We start from the raw sequence: 19,244 nt of genomic DNA on the forward strand, positions 1-19,244 counted from the left end.
TCTGCCGCTCACAGGACCTGCGTCAGCAGGGGCCCTGTCTGTTCCAAGACTTACCGCGGCTGCGTTTGACGGCATGACGATTGTACGCCGGATCCTGAAGGAAAAGGGTATTCCGGAAGAAGTCATTCCTACGCTTATTAAAGCCAGGAAAGATGTTACAGCAAAGCATTATCACCGAATATGGCGGAAATATGTTGCATGGTGCGAGGCCAAAAAGGCCCCAACAGAGGAATTTCAACTAGGTCGATTTCTGCATTTCCTGCAAGCAGGAGTGAATATGGGCCTAAAACTAGGCTCCATTAAAGTACAGATCTCGGCTCTGTCGATTTTCTTTCAAAAAGAACTAGCTTCAGTACCTGAAGTTCAGACATTGTGAAAGGAGTGCTGCATATTCAGCCCCCGTTTGTGCCTCCTGTGGCACCTTGGGATCTCAACGTGATGTTGAGTTTCTTAAAATCACATTGGTTTGAGCCACTAAAAACCGTGGATCTGAAGTATCTCACGTGGAAAGTGGTCATGTTATTGGCCTTGGCTTTAGCCAGGCGAGTGTCAGAATTGGCGGCTTTATCATGTAAAAGCCCTTATCTGATTTTCCATATGGATAGGGCAGAATTGAGGACTCGTCCCCAATTTCTCCCTAAGGTGGTGTCAGCGTTTCACCTGAACCAGCCTATTGTGGTGCCGGCGGCTACTAGTGAATTGGAGGACTCCAAGTTGCTAGACGTTGTCAGGGCCCTGAAAATATATGTTTCTAGGACAGCTGGAGTCAGAAAATCTGACTCGCTGTTTATCCTGTGTGCACCCAACAAGCTGGGTGCTCCTGCTTCTAAGCAGTCTATTGCTTGCTGGATTTGTAGTACAATTCAGCTTGCACATTCTGTGGCAGGCCTACCACAGCCACAATCTGTAAATGCCCATTCCACAAGGAAGGTGGGCTCATCTTGGGCGGCTGCCCGAGGGGTCTCTGCTTTACAACTTTGCCGAGCAGCTACTTGGTCAGGGGCAAACACGTTTGCAAAATTCTACAAATTTGATACCCTGGCTGAGGAGGACCTGGAGTTCTCTCATTCGGTGCTACAGAGTCATCCGCACTCTCCCGCCCGTTTGGGAGCTTTGGTATAATCCCCATGGTCCTTACGGAGTTCCCAGCATCCACTAGGACGTTAGAGAAAATAAGAATTTACTCACTGGTAATTCTATTTCTCGTAGTCCGTAGTGGATGCTGGGCGCCCATCCCAAGTGCGGATTGTCTGCAATACTTGTAAATAGTTATTGTTAACTAAAGGGTTATTGAGCCATCTGTTGAGAGGCTCAGTTGTTTTCATACTGTCAAACTGGATATAGTATCACGAGTTGTACGGTGTGATTGGTGTGGCTGGTAAGAGTCTTACCCGGGATTCTAAATCCTTCCTTATTATGTCAGCTCGTCCGGGCACAGTGTCCTAACTGAGGCTTGGAGGAGGGTCATAGTGGGAGGAGCCAGTGCACACCAGGTAGTCATAAATCTTTCTAGAGTGCCCAGCCTCCTTCGGAGCCCGCTATTCCCCATGGTCCTTACGGAGTTCCCAGCATCCACTACGGACTACGAGAAATAGAATTACCGGTGAGTAAATTCTTATTTTCTCGTAGTCCGTAGTGGATGCTGGGCGCCCGTCCCAAGTGCGGACTTTCTGCAATAAGTGTATATAGTTATTGCTTAATAAAGGGTTATTGTTATGAGCCATCCGTTGAGTGATGCTCAGTTGTTGTTCATACTGTTAACTGGGTAAGTTATCACAAGTTGTACGGTGTGATTGGTGTGGCTGGTATGAGTCTTACCCTGGATTCCAAAATCCTTTCCTTGTAATGCCAGCTCTTCCAGGCAGTTTCCCTAACTGAGGTCTGGAGGAGGGGCATAGAGGGAGGAGCCAGTGCACACCAGATAGTACCTAATCTTTCTTTAGAGTGCCCAGTCTCCTGCGGAGCCTGTCTATTCCCCATGGTCCTTACGGAGTCCCCAGCATCCACTACGGACTACGAGAAATAGAATTACCGGTGAGTAAATTCTTATTTTCTCAGTCTCTGAAGGCCCACTCTACAAGATCAGTGGGCTCTTCCTAAGCTGCTGCCCGTGTAGTCTCGGCCTTGCAACTCTGCCGAGCTTTTACCTGGTCGGGGAAGAACACCTTTGTGAAGTTCTACAAATTTGATACCCTGGCCAAAGAGGATACCCAGTTTGGGCAGGCGGTACTGCAGCAGTCTCTGCACGTTCCCGCCCGTTCTGGAAGCTTTGGGACATCACCATCTTACTAGTTTCCCCCAATATCCCTTATGGATACTAGAGAAAATAGGATTTTAATTACCTACCGGTAAATCCTTTTCTCTTAGTCCGTAAGGGATATTGGTCGCCCACCTCAGTGCGTTGACTTTTCTGCAGGTTACCTGTTCAACTGTTGCTGTTGTTTCTAGCAGTTGCTGGCCATTGTATGTTAGTGGTGTGGTGGTGTGCTTGTTTTATAAATCTCACCACTTTGTTGTCGTGTTTCCTTCTCTCATATTTGTCCTTTCTCCTTCGGGCACGTTTTTACCTATAACTGCCTGTGGGAGGGGGCATAGAGGGGAAGAGCCAGCAAACCCAGTGAAGAAATTGAAAAGTGCACCGACTTCTTTGGACCCAGTCTATACCCTATCGTACTAGATTTCCCAATATCCCTTATGGACTACGTAAAAGGATTTACCGGTAGGTAATTAAAATCCTATTTTATGTCGCAAGTACATAGTGAAATATTGTGCCTCTTTCATGATTTGGTTAATAAATCTGTACATTTCCATGAGCTGTCACAGCAGATTGATATGAGGAACAAGGTACAATGAAATACAGCTTAAAATAAAATGTCCTTTCAATGTACACTGAAGAGTTGTCTAGCCATGTATAGAGGGATGGTGCCCAGATCTTGTCTAGCAAAGTGGTAGCTAATGGTGTATTGCAGACATGGTACCAGTGTCTTGCATACTGTAATGCATAGTTTAATCCTAGTATACATTATACGTTAGGGTATACATACCTGGGATACCTAAGCAGAAATAATCCTCTGTTTTAACATGCTGGTATCTACCTCTTGTAACCTGGGCACTACTGGTGGCCATGACTCCTATAGGGACCCATAAGCCACACCTGGCAATACACAATTCTAAAACGATTTCCATATAGAGGTTGCATTGAATGCAATATGTAGTGTCTATAAGTGTGGATGCCAAGCAGGCTAAACCTCTGTCGCCTGACACCCTGATGTACTGTAGCTACATATGGAACTCTACATTGCAGAGTTCCGTTCTGTGTAGAGGATCACAGAGTACAGTAATGTGTTGGAACAGAGCATAATGACCCGCTCGTTGCAACTCCTTCCCTGCAGGGTACAGTGATGTGTTGCAACAGAACATTGTACGGAGTATTAATCTAGTATGTACTGGCCACATAGAATACTTTGTACATAGTAAAGATTGCCCACCTATATTTAACAATGGATTATTGCTTTATTTCAGGGAGAAGGCGATAAGCTCTGTGAAGAAGTGTTTCAGTTGAGGCATTCTCTTAGCGATGCTGAAACAGTGACTCGAGATGCTCAGAGGGAAGCTGCCTTCCTAAGGAGTGAAAATATGGAGCTGAAAGAGCAAATGGTGAGCAGGAATTATTGTCTTCCAAACAGTCTTGTGAACTACAGTGTAGCAGAGTGAAACTTTTTATTTTTTTTTTTTCTTTTTCTTTTTTTTTTTTCTACAGGTGAACATCAATAACATACAAATAATAATAACATGTTATACATAAGAACATTTAGAGATGTGTAATATCGTAATAGTGAAAATAATTGTTATTGTAACAGTGCCCCACGTAGACCCCTAGCGATATCAAAACTATGCACTCGAGGAGGCAAACAAATATCGTGTCAACAATAGGGAACAACAATTGGGTCAGTTGAACATTTAGGAGCAGTGTAATCAGAAGGGGGGTGCGGAATCAAGAGACTCCAAAAGATACCATTTAGTATCCTTAAAACATTTTCGTAGTGCCTTTTATGATCGGGGAAAGAGTCAGAACATAGGGTAACCAAGTATGAAAGTACTGTGCAGTCAGTTTTTCCTTCTGTAAAGTGGTGTTAGTCCAGTCGAGGTGGAAAAGTTGAGAGATCCTAGGGTGTACTAGTGAGATGGGTATGGGGTCAGCAGAGATCCACTGGGAGAGGATTGTCTTCTTAGTGGCTGCTGCTAGTTTAATCAGTAAAATACGTTGTCCTTTAGATAGCCTGATAGGAGAGGATTTCGGATATATGCCCCAAAATGCCCATGTTTTAGTGATATCAAACTGTATCTGTAGGTCTATTGTGATATGACTGGAGTGCTTGCCATAGTGCCTGCACATTAGGGCAGGACCATAGACAATGAACCAGGTCTGCTTCTGGAGCAGCGCATTTGAAGCAATGGGATGAGGAGGCAGCTCCAATAAGGTGTCGCAACTTTGGGGTGACGTATGCTCTATGTAAGATTTTCTGGTGCATTTCTGAATATGAAATGGAACCCAATGTTTTATCCAAGTAAGTGTTGGCCTCTAGGATCAATTTTAAAGAAAGACCCGGGAACTCCAGTCTCCACTTCATGAGTCCCACTGAGCCTGAATCTATGTTTAGTAAGGTGCGAGAGTGTGTGTGTATGAGGGCTGTGGAGAAGTTGCTATTCACGTTCAGGCGTAGGGTTTTATCCAAATTGTGAGTGAAACTCTCTTAAACTGTCTGAATAACTCAAGGATCAATTTATTAGAATTTTTTTCTCTCTCTCTCTCTTTCTCCCACCACCACCACAAGATGTAGAGGCCGCTCAGGAACTACTAGTCAGCGTCCCTGGTGTAGGCCCATCAGCTTGCCTGTGCTTCTATAGAATCAAGTTTGTCCACCAGATTAGCATAAATACAGTTGCTACTAGCAAAATGTTGGTACTTAATTCAGGAACGGGGTGGGGGCGGGTTTACCTGTCCCTGGGTCTACCGCTTTGAAAGAACCGGCAGGCCACAAGATTGAAACTACGCTGAAATCCATATACACTGCTTCAGGAGTGGCGTTAAGGCCCACGATTACCTGTGCATGAATTTCTAAAGCCATAGTAAAGTGGTCTTAGATTCTATGGATAGAAGTGACATTGAATTGTTTTTTACGTATCATACAGGATTCGGCTGGTTTCATGGTGGAGGCCATGAAGGACCTGGGTAATCTGACTGCAAGGACATCGTTCATGGCTGTCTAGGCACGCAGGGGGCTCTGGCTACGCCAATGGTTTGCAGACGTGGAATCCATGAGAAGTGTGGAGAACCTACCCTTCACAGGTCAGGCTCTATTTGGGGAAGCATTGAATGCGTGGATTTCCACGGCAACCACTGGTAAGTCAACCTTTCTTCTCTCAGACGACAGAAACCTTTTTCTACGTCCTCTATGCAGTCCTTTCGGTCTGCAAAAGCTAAAAAGTCCAAGACTCCTACCACTTTCTTCAGAGGTGGGCGAGCAAAAGCCAAAAATCCGGCACCTGCAGGTTCCCAAGACCAGAAACCTGCCTCTGTGTCCTCAAAATCGTCAGCATGACGGTGGACCTCCCTGCCTGGAGAACGGGCAGGTGGGAGCGAGGCTCAGACGTTTCAGTCACGTCTGGGTGTTGTCCGGTCTGGATCCCTGGGTACAGGATATTGTGTCCCAGGGGTACAGACTGGAGTTTCAAGAGCTCCCACCCCACAGGTTCTTCAAATCAGGCTTGCCAGCTTTGCTGACAGAAAGGGCTGTACTTCAGGAATCCATTCAAAATTGGAAAGGTCAGATGTAATTGTTCCAGTTCCACCTCATCTGGTAAACCAGGGTTACTATTCAAACCTATTTGTGGTACCGAAACCGGATAGTTCGGTCAGGCCAATTTTGAACCTGAAGTTGCAAAACCCTTATCTGAGGGAATTCAATTTCAAAATGGAGTCTCTAAGAGCGGTGATCTCAGGGCTGGAGGAGGGAGAGTTTCGGGTGTCCTTAGACATCAAGGCTGCGTATCTCCACATTACGATTTGGCCGACACGCCAGATTTGCGCTGTTGGACTGTCACTATCAGTTCCAGGCACTGCCGTTCGGCACCTCCACAGCACCGAGGGTATTCACCAAGGTAATGGCAGAGATGATGATTCTCCTCCGCATGCAGGTGGTGAATATAATTCCTTATCTGGTCGATCTGCTGATAAAGACATCTTCCAGGGAGATGTTGGATTGATCCTGCTCAGGGAACATGGATTGATCCTGACTCTTCCCAAGTCACATATGGAGCCGACAAGGAGATTGTCTTTCCTGGGGATGATCCTCGACACGGAAGTGTAGAGGGTATTTCTACCAGTGGAGAAAGCATTGGTGATCCAAACTATGGTCTAGGATGTCTTGAAGCCTTCCCGGGTATCTGTTCATCAGTGCATTCGCCTTCTGGGGAAGATGGTTGCCTCCTACGAGGCGCTTCAGTACAGAAGATTTCATGCACCGTCCATCCAACTGGATCTCCTCAACAAGTGGTCGGGGTCTTATCTGCACATGCACCAAAGGATAACTCTGTCCCCTAAAGCCAGGATTTCACTCCTGTGGTGGCTACAATTGCCTCACCTTCTAGAGTGCCGTAGGTTCGGGATTCAGAACTGGATCCTTCTAACCACGGATGCAAGTCTCAGAGGTTGGGGCGCAGTTACCCAAGGGGAAACCTTCCGAGGAAGGTGGTCAAGCCTGGGATCCACTCTTCCAATCAACATTCTGGAACTAAGGGCCGTGGTACAACGGTCTTCTACAAGCGGCACATCTTCTACAAGATCGGGCAATTCTGGTGCAGTCTGACAATGTAACGACGATGGCCTACATAAACCGACAGGGGGGAACGAAGAGCAGAGCTGCAATGTCAAAGGTAAGAAGAATCCTCCTCTGGCCAGAAAGGCACGCGTTGGCGCTGGGACCACTGGGAAGCGGACTTTCTCAGCAGACGCGAGCTCCATCCAGAGGTGTTCACGGAAGTGACAAATCTTTGGGGTGTATCTCGAATAGATATGATGGCCTCCCATCTCAACAAGAAGCTTTGGAGGTACTGTTCCAGGTCAAGAGACCCACAAACAGTGGCGGTGGACGCCCTGGTAACTCCATGGGTGTTCCAGTCAGTGTACGTGTTTCCTCCACTTCCACTCATTCCAAGGATTCTAAAACTCGTAAAAACAAGATTTCAGGCAATCCTCATTGCTCCGGTCTGGCCAAGAAGGGCTTGGTAAGCGTATCTTCTGTATCTACTGCTGGAAGATCTGAGGCCTCTTCCTTTTCGCAAGGACCTTCTGCAACAGGGGCCGTTCGCTTATCAAGACTTACCACGGCTACGTTTGGCATGGAGGTTGAACGCCAGATATTTGCTCGGAAGGGCATTCCGAACAAGGTTATTCCTACCCTGATACAGGATAGGAAAGAAGTAACGTCTAAACATTACCAGCTCATTTGGAAAAAGTATGCAGCTTGGTGTGAATCCAAGAAGTTTCCTACGGTGGAGTTTCAACTGGGACGGTTTCTCCTCTTTGGGCAAGCAGGTGTGGATATGGGCCTGAATTTGGGATCCATAAAGGTCCAGGATTTGGCCTTATCCATTTTCTTCCAGAAACTGGCTTCCCTCCCTGAGGTTCAGACTATCTTGAAAGGGGTTCTGCACATCCGGCCTCCCTTTGTGCCACCTAGGGCACCCTGGGATCTTAATGTGGTGTTACAGTTCCTCAATCGGATTGGTTCGAGCCTCTGCAGGAGGTTGAGGTCAAGTTTCTCACGTGGAAGGCTGTCACTTTGTTGGCTTTAGCTACTTGCCAGATGTGTGTCTGAGTTGGGTTTTGTCTTGTAAAAGCCCCCACTTGATCTTCCATGAAGATATAGCTGAGCTCCGGACTCATCAGCAGTTCCTTCCAAAGGTTGTGTCGGCTTTTCATATCAACCAACCTATTGTGGTGCCAGTTGCTACTGACTCCTCATTTTCGTCAAATTCCTTGGATGTTGTAAGGGCTCTGAAAATCTGTGAAGAGGACTGCTCGTCACAGAAAATAGGACTCTGTCCTGTATGATCCCAAGAAAATTGGGTGTCTTGCGTCTAAGCAGACTATCTCTCGCTGGATCAGGGTCACTATCCAGCATGCATATTCTACGGCAGGATTGCAGTGTCCCAAATCTGTTAAGGCCCACTCTACTCATAAGGTCGGCTGCCCGGGGTGTCCGGCTTTACAACTTTGCCCGAGCAGCTACTTGGTCTGGGTCGAACAAGTTTGCTAAGTTCTACAAGTTCGATACTTTGGCCACTGAGGACCTAAGGTTTGGTCAATCGGTTCTGCAGGAGCCTCCGCGCTCTCCCTCCTGTTCTGGGAGCTTTGGTACATCCCCATGGTACTAATATGGACTCCAGTAAAGCCTTTTCTCGTAGTCCGTAGAGGATGCTAGGCGCCCGCCCAGATCTTCGTGATCCTGCAGTGGATACAAGGTTCAATACTGCTTTGTTCTTGGTTAAGTACTGTTTTGTTACTTTAAGTATTCTTGTTCAGCAGTTGCTGAGTTTTCAAGCTGGTTAGCTTGGTTTGCCTTGTATGTGTGAGCTGGTGTGAATCTCGCCACTGTCTGTGTAAAATCCTTCTCTCGAAGTTGTCTGTCTCCTCTGGCAAAAGTTTCTAGACACTGTCTGGTAGGAGGGGCATAGAGGGAGGAGCCAGCCCACACTCAAACTCTTAAAGTGTCCATGGCCCCTGATGGACCAGTCTATACCCTATGTTGCTAACATGGACCCCAGCATCCTCTACGGACTACGAGAAAAGGATTTACCGGTAGGTAATTAAAGTCCTTTTTTAACCCCTCTTGGGCCCCGCTGGCGAGACACTCCAGCACGGGAGGCAGTCTGTGGTCTTTCGGTCTAACAGATTTCGATCTAAAGCCAGAGGTGCCTAACATTCAACTAGAGGCACCAGAGATATCTCAAGAAAACCTGCAAGCACCCGCTCTTAGGACCAGACCACCAGTTCTGCTTCCGCTAAGACCTTAGCATGACTGTGCCCACGCACCACGAGGGGATTTCAAGGTTGGAGCTCGACTGCGTCACTTCAGCCACGTCTGGGAGGCTTCCTGCCCGGATACCTGGGTCACGGATCTCATTTCTCTGGGCTACAAGCTGGAGTTCGACTCTGTTCCTCCCCAACGAGTTTTCAAATTTGGCATACCATCTTTGGAGGATTTGCAGGTCCAGTCCCACGTCATTGTTCCAGTACCAATACCACAACGAGGCAAGGGTTATTACTCCAACCTGTTTGTGGTACAGAAACTGGATGGTTCGGTAAGGCTCATATCGAGTCTAAAATCCTTGATTCCTTACCTGAAGGTCTTTAAGTTCAAAATGGAATCCTTGCAAGCAGTGATTGCAGGCCTGGAGGAACAAGAATTCATGGTCTCCCTGGATATCGAGGCTTACTACCTTCATATTCCGATTTGGCCACCTCATCAAACATACCTGAGGTTTTGCCTGGTGGATGATCACTACTAGTTCAAGGCCCTACCCTTCAGCCTGTCCTCAGCTTCGAGGGTTTTTACGAAGGTTATGATGTTTCAACTCCAGGTACAGGGGGTCAGTGTGGTCCCTTACCTGGACGATCTTCTGATCAATGCAAGATCCAGGGAGCTTTTATTGTACCAGATCAACCGCACTTTCCATCTTCTGTCACACCATGGGTGGATCCTCAATTTACTGAAGTCCCCCCCTGGAGACAACTCAGAGGCTCCTGTACCTGGGGATGTTGCTGGATACTGTGGTACAGAAGGTGTTCCTACCAAAGGACAAGGCGCAACACTTCAGGAGATGGTCTGAATGGTGCTCCGGCCTACTCGAGTGTCCATCCATCTTTGCATACGATTGCTGGGAAAGATTGTCGCCTCATGTGAAGCAATCCAATGTGGGAGGTTCCATGCCAGAACATTTCTATTGAATCTCCTGGACAAGTGGTACGGCTCACATCTACAGATGCACTGGCTAATCTGGCTGTCCTCTCAGGCCAGGATTTCCCTCCTGTTGTGGTTAGTCATCCAGTCTCCCGGAAGACCAAAGTTTCGGGATTCGACCCTCCTCATGACGGATGCGAGCCTGAGAGGATGGGGAGCTGTCACCCAAGGGGCGCAGTTCCAGGGTAGGTGATCAGCTCACGAAAGTCTCCTTCCGATCAACATTCTGGAACTTCGGGCGATCTACAATGCCCTGCTTCAGACCTCTTCTCTGCTCAAAGATCACGCGATCCAAGTACAGTTGGACAACGCCACAGCAGTGGCGTATATCAATCGACATGGATTGTCAAAAAGCAGAGCCTGCATGCGAGAGGTGTCAAAGATACTCCTCTGGGCTAAAAGAAATGCAAGAGCCATGTCGGCAAGCTTTATTCTGGGTGTGGACAACTGGGAAGCAAACTTCTTAAGTTGTCACAGGGGAATGTGGACTCCACCATCCGGTGTTCCAACAGGTCATCCACCGGTGGGGCTGCCCACAAAAAGACATGATGGCTTATCGACTCAACAAGAAGCTTCACTGCTATTGCTCACGATCCATGGACCCTCAGGCGAGGGCAGTGGATGCACTGTCGCCTTGGCCTTACCTGCTACGTATTTCCTCTGATTCCATTGCTCCCAAGGGTGCTCAAGCGAATCAGAAATCAGAGTCCAGGCAATTCTGATTGCCCCGGATTGGCCTCTGAGGACATGTCCATCGAAGACCCTTGGCCTCTACCACTAAGGAGATCATCTTCAACAAGGACAGTCTGTTTACTCGGACTTATGGCGACTTCGTTTGACGGCATGGATGTTGAGCGGTACATCCTAGCTCACAAGGGCTATTCCAAAAAGTTATTGCTTCTATGGTTCAGACCAGGAAACCGGTGACGTCAAAACACTATCGTATTTGGAGGAGATTTGTCTCTTGGTGCGAGGAATGTACGTATACGCCTGCAGAGTTTCACTTGGGACGTTTCTTATGTTTCCTGCAGGCTGATGTGGATAAGGGTTTGCGCCTGGGTTCCATTAAGGTCCAGATTTCTGCTCTTTCCTTATTCTTCCAGAAGAAATTGGCGGTGTTGCCAGAAGGGCAGACCTTCTTGCAAGGGGTACTACACATAAAACCACCTCTTGTGCCGCCTACCTGGGATTTGGATGTCCTCTTCAAATTTCTACAGTCCTCCTGGTTTGAACCTCTGACTATGGGAGACAAGTACCTCACATTGAAGACTCTGATGTTACTGACCTGGCTTCTGTTCGATGTGTCTCAGAATTAGGGGCCTTATCATGTAAATGTCCATACTTGGTCTTTTACGAGGACAGAGCGGAGCTCTGGACTAGACAGCAGTTCCTGTCGAAGGTCATCTCTGCATTTCAGCTGAATCAACCTTTGTCTCTGAAGTCCCACTCTACAAGGTCAGTGGGCTCTTCCTCGGCGGCTGCCCGAGGAGTCTCGGCCTTTCAACTATGCCAAGCTGCTACCTGGTCTGGGAAGGACACTTTTGTGAAATTCTTCAAATTTGATACCCTGGCCAAGGAGGATACCCAGTTTGGACAGGCGGTGCTGCAGCAGTCTCCGATTGTTCCCGCCCGTTCTGGAAACTTTGGGACATCCTCATCGTATTAATTCTGTCCCCAATATCCCTTATGGATGCAAAAGAAAATAGTATTTTAAATACCTACAAGTAAATCCTTTTCTCGTAGTCCATAAGTGATATTGGGCGCCCGCCTCTGTGCAGTTACTTTCTGCAGGTTATCTGTTCTTTTGCTGTTACTGTTGCCAGATGTTGCTGGCCTGGTTATGTTTTGGTGTGCTGGTATGTAATTCTCACCACCTTTATTGTTATGTTCCTTCTCTCAAGTATGTCATTCTTCTGCGGGCACTGTTTTACCTATAACGGACATGTAGGAGGAGGCATAGAGTGGAGGAGCCAGCGCACCCAGTTAAAGAAATTTAAAGTGCACTCGCTCCTTTGGACCCATCTATACCCCATTGTACTAATTCTGTCCCCAATATCCCTTATGGACTATGAGAAAAGGATTTACCGGTAGGTATTTAAAATCCTATTTTTTTTTTTTTTCCCTAATGCTTTGTAATCTGATATTACAGAAATAATAATTTTATTATATTCGCCTTGTCTGTCTCTTGTAGGAGGAGCTCTCGGTTCGATGTAATCAAAGAGAAAAAGATGCTTCTATGTGTGAGAAGCAGCTGGAGATGGAGAAGTCCAGTTACAGACGAATGCAAGCAGACTTACAGAAAGAACTGCAGTGCTCCTTCAGTGAGATTAACAAGCTCAGTGGCCTCCTGGCTGGTAGAGTCCCTAAAGGTTGGTTTAGGTTTTCAGTAAAGTGCTTGTTTTATTGCGGATGTGGAAGAGCTTATTAATATGTTGGTTCATGACCACATGTATAAAATGCTGTTTTGTGTGATATTATCCTCTGATTTGAATATCTGAGTGTTTTTGAGGGTTCTTAGGACTACAAAATCACAACTGCAAGATAAAATCTGTTTTTTTGCAGCGTATCGATTCTCGGATAAGTCAAAATCACATACTGTGTGGATGGGGAGGTAGCTTATGCCTAACTGTTCTTAATGACCTTACCTGACATGTCCCAATTATAAGATTAAATGTAGTGCAGTACTTTTAGATAAATGGTGCTATTGAGTTAACAGAACAAACGTATATTTCTGCCTGTCTCCCTCACTTCCTATCCTCTGACATCTCCACCATTATCATGTGTGATTTCAATATTGCCATTGATTGTCCAAAATCTGCTGCTCACGCCTCCAAACTACTCTCTAACCACCTCTCTTGGCCTCTCCCAATGGACTGACTCCTCTACTCATCAGGGGGGCCACTGCCTTGATCTAGTATTCACCAGACTATGCTCCATCTCTGAACTCGCGAACACTCCTTTCCCCCTCTCAGATCACAACCTTATCACCTGCATGCTCTCCTCCATTAATTCAAACCCTGTGTTGCTGAAATCCTCCAATCTTCCTCAAACTCGCAGAGATATTAACAGAATTAATCTTCAAGAACTGTCCACTTCACTCCAACAACTGCTTTCAACTATTTCTGCATTCACCTCTCCTGAGATGGCTGTATCACACCTGAATGAGACTCTAAAACTAGCCCTTGATGAAGTGGCTCCAGCTACCCATCACACTCCACGTAGGCCTAGATGTCAACCATGGCACTCCAAATTAACAAGACAACTACAAAAACTCACACGAAAACTTGAACGTCAGTGGCGTAAATCTCGTATTTCAAGTGACTTCCTGACATATAAGACTGTCTATCATTCTTATATAAATGCCCTGGACACTGCCAAACAAACATATTTCCAAACTCTTATCTCTGCTCAAGCCTCTAACCCCAAACGACTCATTAAAACATTTAAATCACTTTTGAATCCTCCCTCACCTACCCCACCAGCCTCCATCAAGGCACAGGATCTTGCTTCCTACTTCAAGGAGAAGATTGATAAGATCCGAGATGAAATGTTATGCTCTTCGGCACCCGGTGACCTGCTCCGTTCTTTACCTGAACCCTCTGGCACTCTTTCTTCATTTGAACCCACAAATGAAGATGAAGTATCATCACTCTTCTCATCCTGCTTCTCTACTACCTCTCATCTTGATCCTTTACCCTCACAAATAAGTAAAGCTCTGTCTCTGGTGCTCATCCCTACCTTAACTAACATCTGTATTCTCTCTCTCTCTCTCTCTCTCTCTCTCCTGGTATTTTTCCTTCACTCTTCAAGCATGCAGTGATTACTCCCATTTAAAAAAAACTAAATTCTGACCCTAATGCTCTCTCAAACTACCGCCCTATCTCTCGGCTCCCTTGTCTCTCTAAGCTACTTGAGAGACTTGCCTACACTCGACGCACACTTTCTTAACGTATACACTTTGTTGGACCCACTTCAGTCAGGCTTCCGTTCCCTACATTCTACAGAGACAGCACTGACTAAAGTGGTTAATGATTTGGTCACTACGAAGTCTAAAGGCCACTACTCACTACTTATTCTTCTAGATCCATCTGCTGCATTTGACACTGTAGACCACTCTCTTCTCATACAGACACTACAATCCCTAGGTCTTAAAGACACAGCCCTTTCTTGGTTCCTAGCCTATCTATCTAATCGCTCCTTCAGTGTTCGCTTCTCTGAATCTACCTCCTCTTCGCTACCTCTTTCAGTTGGAGTACCGCAAGGCTCAGTCTTGGGTCCTCTGCTTTTCTCTGTCTATACCTATTCTCGTGGTAAACTAATCGGCTCTTTTGGTTTTCAGTATCATCTGTATGCAGATGATACTCACTCAAATCTACCTATCCTCCCCTGACTTGTCCCTATCCGTAAAGTGCAACGGAATTTGCTGCGCTATATAAGAAACTGTTAATAAATAATACATTTTCCTGTCTCTACAAAACTAAACAAAGATAACTTAGAGGATCTATTCATGAAGCAGTGAAAAGGGTGTAGAAGTGAGCCAGTGAGAAGTTGCCTATGGCAGCCAATCAACTGTTATGTATAATTTTTATAGTATGCAAATGATAAATTTCTCTGACGTCCTAGTGGATGCTGGGAACTCCGTAAGGACCATGGGGAATAGCGGCTCCGCAGGAGACTGGGCACAAAAGTAAAAGCTTTAGGACTACCTGGTGTGCACTGGCTCCTCCCCCTATGACCCTCCTCCAAGCCTCGGTTAGATTTTTGTGCCCGGCCGAGAAGGGTGCACACTAGGGGCTCTCCTGAGCTTCTTAGTGAAAGTTTTAGTGTTAGGTTTTTTATTTTCAGTGAGACCTGCTGGCAACAGGCTCACTGCATCGAGGGACTAAGGGGAGAAGAAGCGAACTCACCTAAAGTGCAGAGTGGATTGGGCTTCTTAGGCTACTGGACACCATTAGCTCCAGAGGGACCGAACACAGGCCCAGCCTCGGAGCTCGGTCCCAGAGCCGCGCCGCCGGCCCCCTTACAGAGCCAGAAGCAAGAAGAGGTCCGGAAAAATCGGCGGCAGAAGACATCAGTCTTCAACAAGGTAGCGCACGGCACTGCAGCTGTGCGCCATTGTTACTCAGGCACACTTCACACTCCGGTCACTGAGGGTGCAGGGCGCTAGGGGGGGGCGCCCTGAGCAGCAATGTGAAACACCTTGGCTGGCATAAATACACCACATATAACCCCCAGGGCTATATGGATGTATTTTAACCCCTGCCAGAACTTACAAAAAAGCGGGAGAAAAGGCCGCCGAGAAGGGGGCGGGGCCTATCTCCTCAGCACACAGGCGCCATTTTCCATCACAGCTCCGCTGGAAGGACGTCTCCCTGACTCTCCCCTGCAGTCCTGCACTACAGAAAAGGGTAAAAAAGAGAGGGGGGGGCACTAATTTGGCGCAGTTTTGATACGAACAGCAGCTATAAAGGGAAAAGCACATTTTATAGTGGTATTCCTGTTTATATATAGCGCTCTGGTGTGTGCTGGCATACTCTCCCTCTGTCTCCCCAAAGGGCTAGTGGGGTCCTGTCCTCTATAAGAGCATTCCCTGTGTGTGTGTGCGGTGTGTCGGTACGATTGTGTCGACATGTTTGAGGAGGAAAATGAGATGGAGGCGGAGCAATTGCCTATTATACAGTTGTCACCCCCTGGGGAGTCGACAGCTGAGTGGATGAGCTTATGGAAGGAATTGCGTGACAGTGTCAGCTCGTTACGACAGACAGTTGACGACATGAGACAGCCGGCTACTCAACTTGCGCCTGTCCAAGGGTCTCAAACGCCATCAGGGGCTTTAAAACGCCCGTTACCTCAAATGGCAGACACAGACACGGATACTGACTCCAGTGTCGACGATGATGAAACAAACGTGACTTCCACTAGGGCCACACGTTACATGATTGAAGCAATGAAAAATGTATTGCATATCTCTGATAATACAAGTACCACTAAAAAGGGTATTATGTTTGGTGAGAAAAAACTGCCTGTAGTTTTTCCTGTATCCGAGGAATTAAATGAAGTGTGTGATGAGGCGTGGGTTTCCCCCGATAAAAAACTGATAATTCCTAAAAGGTTATTGGCATCGTACCCTTTCCCGCCAGAGGATAGGGCACGTTGGGAAACACCCCCTAGGGTGGATAAAGCGCTCACACGCTTGTCTAAACAGGTAGCACTACCTTCTCCTGATACGGCCGCCCTAAAGGAACCTGCCGATAGAAAGCTGGAGAATATCCTAAAATGTATATACTCTCACACGGGTGTTATACTGCGACCAGCAATCGCCTCAGCCTGGATGTGCAGTGCGGGCCTGGCGTGGTCGGATTCCCTGACTGAAAATATTGATACCCTAGATAGGGACAGTATATTACTGACTATAGAGCATTTGAAGGATGCATTTCTATATATGCGTGATGCACAGAGGGATATTTGCCGACTGGCATCAAGAGTTAGCGCGCTGTCCATTTCTGCTAGAAGAGGTTTATGGACGCGGCAGTGGTCAGGTGATGCGGATTCTAAAAGGCACATGGAAGTATTGCCTTATAAGGGGGAGGAGTTATTTGGGGTAGGTCTATCAGACCTGGTAGCCACGGCAACTGCTGGAAAATCCACATTTTTACCCCAGGTAGCTTCTCAACCTAAGAAGACGCCGTATTATCAGGCGCAGTCCTTTCGGCCCCATAAGGGCAAGCGGGCAAAAGGCGCCTCATTTATGCCCCGTGGCAGAGGGAGAGGAAAAAGGCTGCAACAAACAGCCAGTTCCCAGGAACAAAAGCCCTCTCCCGCCTCCGCAAAGTCCTCAGCATGACGCTGGGGCTTTACAAGCAGACACGGTGGGGGCCCGTCTCAAGAAGTTCAGTGCGCAGTGGGCCCACTCGCAAGTGGACCCCTGGATCCTTCAAGTGGTATCTCAGGGGTGCAAATTGGAATTCGAGACGTCTCCCCCTCGCCGTTTTCTAAAGTCTGCTTTACCGACGTCTCCCTCAGACAGGGAGGCAGTATTGGATGCCATTCACAAGCTGTATTCCCAGCAGGTGATAATCAAGGTACCCCTCCTACAACAGGGAAAGGGGTACTATTCCACACTATTTGTGGTACCGAAGCCGGACGGCTCGGTGAGACCAATTTTAAACCTAAAATCCTTGAACACTTACATACAAAGGTTCAAATTCAAGATGGAGTCACTCAGAGCAGTGATTGCAAACCTGGAAGACGGGGACTATATGGTGTCTCTGGACATCAAAGATGCTTACCTACATGTCCCAATTTGCCTTTCTCACCAAGGGTACATCAGGTTTGTGGTACAGAACTGTCACTATCCGTTTCAGACGCTGCCGTTTGGATTGTCCACGGCACCCCGGGTCTTTACCAAGGTAATGGCCGAAATGATGATACTCCTTCGAAGGAAGGGAGTTTTAGTTATCCCTTACTTGGACGATCTCCTGATAAGGGCAAGATCCAGGGAACAGTTGGAAGTCGGGGTAGCACTATCTCAGATAGTGCTGCGCCAGCACGGTTGGATTCTCAATATTCCAAAATCGCAGCTGATCCCGACTACCCGACTCCTATTCCTAGGGATGATCCTGGACACAGTCCAGAAAAAGGTGTTTCTCCCGGAGGAGAAAGCCAGGGAGTTATCCGAACTAGTCAGAAATCTCCTAAAACCAGGCCAAGTCTCAGTGCATCAATGCACAAGGGTCCTGGGAAAGATGGTGGCTTCTTACGGAGCAATCCCATTCGGCAGATTCCACGCAAGAACCTTCCAGTGGGATCTGCTAGACAAATGGTCCGGGTCGCATCTTCAGATGCATCAGCGGATAATCTCATCACCAAGGACAAGGGTGTCTCTACTGTGGTGGTTGCAGAGTGCTCATCTTCTAGAGGGCCGCAGATCGGCATTCAGGACTGGGTCCTGGTGACCACGGATGCCAGCCTGAGAGGCTGGGGAGCAGTCACACAGGGACGAAATTTCCAGGGCTTGTGGTCAAGCCTGGAGACATCACTTCACATTAATATCCTGGAGCTAAGGGCCATCTACAATGCTCTAAGCCTAGCAAGACCTCTGCTTCAAGGTCAGCCGGTGCTGATCCAGTCAGACAACATCACGGCAGTCGCCCACGTAAACAGACAGGGCGGCACAAGAAGCAGAAGGGCAATGACAGAAGTTGCAAGGATTCTTCGCTGGGCGGAAAATCATGTGATAGCACTGTCAGCAGTGTTCATTCCGGGAGTGGACAACTGGGAAGCAGACTTCCTCAGCAGACACGACCTCCATCCGGGGGAGTGGGGACTTCACCCAGAAGTCTTCCACATGATTGTGAACCGTTGGGAAAAACCAAAGGTGGACATGATGGCGTCCCGCCTCAACAAAAAACTGGACAGGTATTGCGCCAGGTCAAGGGACCCTCAGGCAATAGCTGTGGACGCTCTGGTAACACCGTGGGTGTACCAGTCAGTGTATGTGTTCCCTCCTCTGCCTCTCATACCCAAGGTACTGAGGATCATAAGAAGGAGAGGAGTAAGGACTATACTCGTGGCTCCGGATTGGCCAAGAAGGACTTGGTACCCGGAACTTCAAGAGATGCTCAGAGGACCCGTGGCCTCTACCTCTAAGAAAGGACCTGCTTCAGCAGGGACCCTGTCTGTTCCAAGACTTACCGCGGCTGCGTTTGACGGCTTGGCGGTTGAACGCCGGATCCTGAAGGAAAAAGGCATTCCGGATGAAGTCATCCCTACACTGATCAAAGCCAGGAAGGATGTAACCGTACAACATTATCACCGTATTTGGCGTAAATATGTTGCGTGGTGCGAGGCCAGGAAGGCCCCTACAGAGGAATTTCAACTGGGTCGTTTCCTACATTTCCTGCAAACAGGACTGTCTATGGGCCTAAAATTAGGGTCCATTAAGGTTCAAATTTCGGCCCTGTCGATTTTCTTCCAGAAAGAACTGGCTTCAGTTCCTGAAGTTCAGACGTTTGTCAAGGGGGTACTGCATATACAGCCTCCTTTTGTGCCTCCACATACGGACAGGGCAGAATTGAGGACTCGTCCTCAATTTCTCCCTAAGGTGGTTTCAGCATTTCACTTGAACCAGCCTATTGTGGTTCCTGCGGCTACTAGGGACTTGGAGGACTCCAAGTTGCTGGACGTAGTCAGGGCCCTGAAAATATGTTTCCATGACGG

General features: G+C 47.5%; 1 protein-coding gene across 5 annotated transcripts in view; it reads left to right on the forward strand.

The window, feature by feature from the left end:
- Positions 1–19,244, forward strand: part of CENPE (centromere protein E) — a 635,458-nt gene that overhangs the window by 326,222 nt on the left and 289,992 nt on the right. For all 5 annotated transcript variants that reach the window (XM_063918152.1, XM_063918161.1, XM_063918167.1 and 2 more), the window contains 2 exons: positions 3,523–3,657; positions 12,217–12,394. In XM_063918152.1, the coding sequence (XP_063774222.1) occupies positions 3,523–3,657; positions 12,217–12,394 (313 nt within the window). The remainder of the gene's footprint in view (positions 1–3,522; positions 3,658–12,216; positions 12,395–19,244) is intronic.

Source organism: Pseudophryne corroboree, chromosome 1 (genome assembly GCF_028390025.1).
Source record: "Pseudophryne corroboree isolate aPseCor3 chromosome 1, aPseCor3.hap2, whole genome shotgun sequence".
In the NCBI taxonomy this organism is placed as follows: domain Eukaryota; kingdom Metazoa; phylum Chordata; class Amphibia; order Anura; family Myobatrachidae; genus Pseudophryne; species Pseudophryne corroboree.